This window comes from Salmo salar, chromosome ssa19, assembly GCF_905237065.1.
Source record: "Salmo salar chromosome ssa19, Ssal_v3.1, whole genome shotgun sequence".
NCBI lineage: Eukaryota > Metazoa > Chordata > Actinopteri > Salmoniformes > Salmonidae > Salmo > Salmo salar.
The window spans coordinates 5,912,145-5,919,440 of NC_059460.1; the positions used below are offsets into that span (position 1 = coordinate 5,912,145).

Sequence of the window (7,296 nt, forward strand, 5' to 3'; positions counted from 1 at the left end):
CGCAACGAGCCAGGCGGCCCAAACTTTTGCATATACCCTGACTCTGCATACAATGAACGCAAGAGAAGTGACACAATTTCACCTGGTTAATATTGCCTGCTAACCTGGATTTCTTTTAGCTAAATATGCAGGTTTAAAAATATATACTTCTGTGTATTGATTTTAAGAAAGGCATTGATGTTTATGGTTAGGTACACGTTGGAGCAACGTGTACCTAAGCGATTATATGCAACGCAGGACAGGCTAGATAAACTAGTAATATCATCAACCATGTGTAGTTAACTAGTGATTATGATTGATTGATTGTTTTTTATAAGATAAGTTTAATGCTAGCTAGCAACTTACCTTGGCTTCTTACTGCATTCGCGTAACAGGCAGGCTCCTCGTGGAGTGCAATGTAAAGCAGGTGGTTAGAGCGTTGGACTAGTTAACCATAAGGTTTCAAGATTGAATCCCCGAGCTGACAAGGTAAAAATCTGTCGTTCTGCCCCTGAACAAGGCAGTTAACCCACCGTTCCGAGGCCATCATTGAAAATAAGAATGTGTTCTTAACTGACTTGACTAGTTAAATAAAGGTGTAAAAAAAATAAAAAAAATTTTAAAAATCGGCCAAATCGGTGTCCAAAAATACCGATTTCCTATTGTTATGAAAACTTGAAATCGGCCCTAATTAATCGGCCATTCCGATTAATCGGTCAACCTCTAATCAAAAGTATTTTGTTCTGTTGTGTTTTATTATATGTGTTTTAGTGTTATGTTTCCCTATGTTCCTTTTTGAAATTCAATACAAAATGAATCACTTTTATATTTTATCATGTTTTATATCTACTCTTCAGACTTGGTCCAACCCTGTGTTTGTTATACAAATAAGGAAGATACTCACATCACTGATGGTTTTTTGGGCGTGTGACACGCTCACAATCTCCTGGTTGGTGATGGTGCCTGAGTACGAGTAGGTCTGCTGCTCCTCAAACTTAGCCTGGTAGTCCTGCTGTTGAATCACAATGCACACAGAATCAACTAAGAACTATCATTATATTGGGGTCGGTTCCAGAAAGCAGGATCAATGAGTTAGTTAGCTAACTGTTCAGGTAGTGGTTCCCAAAAGCAGTTTGTTTTGGTTGCGTTTGTTTTGCCCAAAAGGAACCGAATGGTGAATACTGTCTTTGGAGTCAATTTTATTGTAAGTGAGAATAGAATATGTTTCTGAACACTTGTACATTCATGTAGATGCTATGTGTCACACCCTGATCTGTTTCACCTGTCTTTGTGCTTGTCTCCACCCCCCTCCAGGTGTCGCTCATCTTCCCCATTATCCCCTGTGTATTTATACCGGTGTTCTCTGTTTGTCTGTTGCCAGTTCATTTTGTTCGTGAAACCTACCAGCGTTTGTTCCCCTGCTCCTGCCTGTTTCTTGCTCCTGTTTACTAGTCCTTCCCGGTTTTGACCGTTCTGCCTGCCCTGAGCCTGCCTGCTGTTTGGTATCTTACCCCACCTTACTTGATTATTGACCCCTGCCTGCTCTGACACTGAGACTGCCTGCCATTCTGGACCCTTTGCACCCTCTCTGGATTATTGACCCCTGCCTGCCTTTGACCTGTTGTTTGCCTGCCCCTGTTTTAGAAATAAACTTTTGTTTCTTTGACAGTGTCTGCATCTGGGCCACACCTGAAACGTGATACAATGGATAATCATGAATCAATCATTAATAATTATCAGTGAGAAAGATGCACAAACCTCCCCTGTTATTTGTAATGGTGTGAGGTTAGCAAATCAAATCAACTTTTGTTTGTCACATGCGCTGAATACAACAGGTGTAGACCTCACAGTGAAATGCTTACAAGGAGGCATGAAGACTGCAGATGTGGCCAGGGCAATAAATTGCAATGTCTGTACTGTGAGACGCCTAAGACAGAGCTACAGGGAGACAGGACGGACAGCTGATTGTCCTCGCAGTGGCAGACCACGTGTAACAACACCTGCACAGGATCGGTACATCCGAACATCACCCCGTGGGACAGGTACAGGATGGCAACAACAACTGCCCGAGTTACACCAGGAACGCACAAACCCTTCATCAGTGCTCAGACTGTCCGCAATAGGCTGAGAGAGGCTGGACTGAGGGCTTGTAGGCCTGTTGTAAGGCAGGTCCTCACCAGACATCACCGGCAACAACGTCGCCAATGGGCAGACAGGACTGGCAAAAGTGCTCTTCACTGACGAGTCACGGTTTTATCTCACCAGGGCTATGGTTGGATTCACTTTTATCGTCAAAGTAATGAGCGTTACACCGAGGCCTGTACTCTGGAGCGGGATCGATTTGGAGGTGGAGGGTCCGTCATGGTCTGGGGCGGTGTGTCACAGCATCATCGGACTGAGCTTGTTGTCATTGCAGGCAATCTCAACGCTGTGCGTTACAGGGAAGACATCCTCCTCCCTCATGTGGTACCCTTCCTGCAGGCTTATCCTGACATGACCCTCCAGCATGACAATGCCACCAGCCATACTGCTTGTTCTGTGCGTGATTTCCTGCAAGACAGGAATGTCAGTGTTCAGCCATGGCCAGCGAAGAGCCCGGATCTCAATCCCATTGAGCACGTCTGGGACCTGTTGGATCAGAGGGTGAGGGCTAGGGCCATTCCTCCCAAAAATGTCCGGGAACTTGCAGGTGCCTTGGTGGAAGAGTGGGGTAACATCTCACAGCAAGAACTGGCTAATCTGGTGCAGTCCATGAGGAGGAGATGCACTGCAGTACTTAATGCAGCTGGTGGCCACACCAGATACTGACTGTTACTTTTGATTTTGACCCCCCCCCCCCTTTTGTTCACATTATTCCATTTCTGTTAGTCACTGTGTCTGTGGAACTTGTTCAGTTTATGTCTCAGTTGTTGAATCTTGTTATGTTCATACAAATATTTACACATGTTAAGTTTGCTGAAAATAAACGCAGTTGACAGTGAGATGACGTTTCTTTTTTTGCTGAGTTTATTTTACTCATTATAGTCTTGCTAGCAGGAATGTTAGCTATGGCAATATTCTATGACTAACAAAGGCAAAAAAAAGCTGAAGGGAGACTGAGTGCCAGACAGACATCCAGACCAGACATACAGACAGACAGGGACAGGTGGAGTGCTGAGGGTGTTGGAGAGGAGGCGAGGAGAGGCTGTTTTCCTGAAGGTATAATTTTAACCTCCTGAAACATAAACTGTGGCAGCAAGGGGTGCCGTGTCTCTGTCACAGCCACAGAAATAGATAGTCATGCACACCATTCCAAACCTATGCTGTCAACATGGGCCCAAAGCTCTCCTAAAACCAGGCTTACGAATGTCTTTCTTTCATAAAGAGGGGAAAACTGCATTTCTCTTTTACAAGCATAATAAATGTACAGTATATTTGCCTATATCATGTTGTCTCCATGTGAACACACTATTTGTAGCCTCCACACTTTGAAAGTTCCACAGCAGGAAAAATGCAGTGGCTACATGTCGCTCTTTTTAGTAACTGGTTGTTTTCTTCTGGAACAAATAGAGGACACCAGTATAAAGGAGATAGCCCTTCTGTTTAGAACAGCAGAATGCAGGTTAAGCGTTCTCAATTCTATCAAAATGATTGTTTAGGATCATTGAGCCCTACTAAATCAAATATGATAGCCAGGGATACCAGTGGGTCAAAAACATATTTCTTCCTTCACTGCAAGAATACAGGTTACAATGCATCAACTATAAAAAAAAATATATATATATATAATAAAAAATAAATAATAATAATCTGTATACTGCTGTCTCTGGTTTCGGTCAAGTATGGGAATACAATACATTGAAATTAGCTTCATTACTGGATAGCAGTTGTTTCAATATTACGACAAACACTTTCTTGCTTCTGTAGCAGATTGGGATCTGTGAAACTCACTCCTTAGCCTGAAGTGTCTCCACTTGCGCTGTTGAATAGCTAGCTTTTTGGTGGTGCAGCTGGGTAATATGCTTCAGGAGGGTGGTCACGTGTGTTTGTGAAGCAGAGGTTCTTGTTTTCAGCCTCGGTATGAGCCAAATCAGGAAGAGGCGGTACTCACAAAGCAAGTGGTGTGATATCCTTTACAATTATGCACTCAGCTCAATGCTGGGGTTGCTGTTGTTGTGGAGTGAGTGGCATGACTGGGTAAGACGCTTCAGGAGGGCTTTCACGTATGTTTGCGAGGCAGAGTTCCTGGGTTTGAGCCTCGGTATTTGCCAAATCGGGAGGAAGCGGTACTTGCTAAGCAAGCATTGTGACGTCCTTTACACTTCCATTACATTACCCAACCAACATCATCCATGGTGTCTATCTATGTCTATCTATGTATCAACTCGTGAGCCATAACAATCGGAATGAATATCATTATTCACAATGCCACATGCTGTGTGTACAACAGTGTACTCATGTAATCGTACTCCCACATTACCATGCATGATGGCTAAAGTGAATGACTAACTCATGTGAAATGTGCGGTGAGAGTCATTGAGTAATTTCAAGCCCAGCACACCTAAGTTCCACTGTCACTTGAGTGGAGGAGGGGGAGCTGTTTCAAACTGCTATTCTAGAATAATGACACACACATGTCAAGGTCAATAGCCATGTTGAAGTAGAATACAAGGTCCTGCATTCACAGTCTAAGAAACAACTTCCTGATTCCTGATGTGTCTAGACCCAGTAACGGTGACATCGTTGCTTACTCACCTCACTGCTGGCAATGGCTTGCTTCTTGGCATTGATGGGGGTCTCATAGACACTGGTGAACATATTGTTTCTTGGATTGTGTCTGAGGGATTAAAGGTGAGAGGTCATCATCAACACATCTTAAGAATTTTTAAGAATCTCACTTTTGGTTTAGTCCATACTCGTAGCCATTTACAAATACAATTCCAGTGACATGGGAGCAGAACGCTAAAGATACTGAATGGGTCGTTCAACAAAATGACTGCCTTTTGCATACTTTAATATTGTGCACCAATATTGCATTTTAAAAGCCTGTTACATTAAATTAAGTGCCCTTTAAAATAGACCACATGGAGAATTCAATAAATCCTATTTTTTATATGAATAAAGCATTTTGGCACAAGATTAACCACAAGATTTCTCAACATCATTGTAAAGCCCTAGTTATTTTTGTTGTTTTGAGAAAGTAATTTCTGGAGATGATTATTTATTTAATGTGATTAGTGATTCACATATGTCTATCCCTCATTTTAAGGCCAACCCTTTTACGTGAACTACACTCTTATTTTAATATGGAGAAACTATTCCTATTAAAATATTTTTTCAAAAGATACATTGAACAAATAGTCAAATCATAATGTAAAAGCAGGTGAGCTGGTTCTATACTTTTTGGGCATTTACTGGTGTTTTGTGGTGGAAAACTGAGTAGTTAAAGCATATGTCAACCCTTTAACCCATAGATAGACAGGCTAGAATTGTAATTTTTTATTATATAAAGTTGAACATGTGCTCTTTATGACAGAATGTTGAAATCAATTTTTTGGGGGGTGGAATGACTCAAATGACAATAATCATAGTACTTTAAAGTATTTGGGATTGAGGCATAGGGCTGTATCTACACCGATGGCGAGGGATGTGGACTCATAGACCACTTTTGAAAACGCTTAACAAACTTTGATTTTGGAGGGAACTATCCCTATAAATGCCCTAAACAGAGAAACGAACCTCAGTAAGAAAGTGAAATAACACATTTCTACTTACACAGAGCAGTATGGCCGCTTCTTGTGGCTAACAAAGTTCTTGGCTGTGAGCACCATTTTACAGACGTCGCAGTGAAAGCATGCTTTGTGCCAGTTCTGAGAGAAGGGGAAAAAACACAAGTGTGTTACACACATAAAATCCTGGGTTCTGATCTAGGAATTATGACTCCAATCTAAGTTATCGTAAAGAAACACAGCGAAGAGTGCTTTGAATTGACCTAAATGGATCAGTCTGACATCATAGACCAAGAGACTGCGATTTTAAACATATACTTGCTCACAATGTTGCTCAACTGTCCTTGAATACGCAAACCATGCCACTTGACATTATGAACTATCAAGGAGCAATAGCAGTCTGAATTTAACATATTTATCATCTTTCTTTGCCTTAACCTTTTAGAAGGCTAAATCAGGGTCACAGAGTGTTTCTTGGTAGTCTTAAACAAGTCTACTTTGAAACAAAATTATACACCTCACACACATGGTTATGGGCTTAAAAAAAGAAGACAACAATACCATGTCAGATATAAAGTTGAAATCCAACTAGAGGTAAAGTCGGGAGTAACTCTTTCTTACCTGATCAATACAATTGATCTTCTCCGCTGGGTACACCACAAACCCACACCTAGCGCAGGACTGCATCTTCGTAACCTTTCCCCTTACCCAAAGTACTCAGGAAAAAAACTAAAAGGTAGCTTGAGTGAAGTGAATATTAGCCCCAAGAGAGAGCAAAAGCCCAGGCAGCAGTAAAGAGAGGCAGGATCTCCTAGACAGTCCCTGGTAGTAGTGCCTCTCTGGCAATGATAAACTTAGCTCTCGATTGTGACAGACAGATCAACCCTGTCTGTTACAAGACACCAGGACCCAGGAGGACCCACCCCCCTTTTAAATGTATTTTTTATTTAACCTTCATTTAATCAGGGAGTCATGCTGGGACCACAGTATCTTTCGCAGATGAGCCCTGCATGAATACATCAAAAAACAACAATTACATTATACTGTACATACAGTATCTATATACACATCAATTACACAATACATGAAAAGCAGACACAAAACACAAAAAGCTAAACATTAAAAAGGCCCTCTAACATCCGCCTGAATTTCCCTAGAGGCACCAACTCCACCAACTTTAAACTAAAAGAACATTTACCTAACTCTGTGAAGATTGGAGGGATCTCCATGATTAGCCATGCCCGAGTCCGGGTCTGGAGCAACCCCCTATCCACATCGACGAGACCGCAGTGGAGGAGGTGTAAAGCTTCCTCGGCATACACATCACTGACAAACTGAAATGGTCCACCCACACAGACAATGTGGTGAAGAAGGCACAACAGCGGCTCTTCAACCTCAGGAGGCTGAACAAATTTGGCTTGGCACCTAAAACCCTCACAAACTTTTACAGATGCACAATTGAGAGCATACTGTTGGGCTGTATCACCAATGTCATAGGAAGGCCAAAAAGATCATCAAGGACAACAACCACCCGATCCACCACCTGTTCACCCTGCTATCATCCAGAAGGCGAGGTCAGTACAGGTGCATCAAAGCAGGGACAGAGAGA

General features: G+C 42.2%; 1 protein-coding gene across 6 annotated transcripts in view; it reads right to left on the reverse strand.

Annotated features, from left to right (window-relative positions):
* Nucleotides 1–6,607, reverse strand: part of nrap (nebulin-related anchoring protein) — a 126,711-nt gene extending 120,104 nt beyond the window's left edge. For 3 of the 6 annotated variants that reach the window (XM_014157059.2, XM_014157057.2, XM_014157054.2), the window contains exons 1-4: nucleotides 6,309–6,605; nucleotides 5,734–5,828; nucleotides 4,714–4,795; nucleotides 884–991 (exon numbers count right to left, since the gene is read on the reverse strand). In XM_014157059.2, the coding sequence (XP_014012534.1) occupies nucleotides 884–991; nucleotides 4,714–4,795; nucleotides 5,734–5,828; nucleotides 6,309–6,374 (351 nt within the window). In that variant the 5' untranslated portion in view covers nucleotides 6,375–6,605. Of the gene's footprint in view, nucleotides 1–883; nucleotides 992–4,713; nucleotides 4,796–5,733; nucleotides 5,829–6,308 lie in introns of all 6 variants that reach the window. The other 3 variants (XM_045702007.1, XM_014157056.2, XM_014157058.2) reach the window with 3 other exon arrangements.
* Between the last annotated feature and the right edge of the window lie 689 nt (nucleotides 6,608–7,296).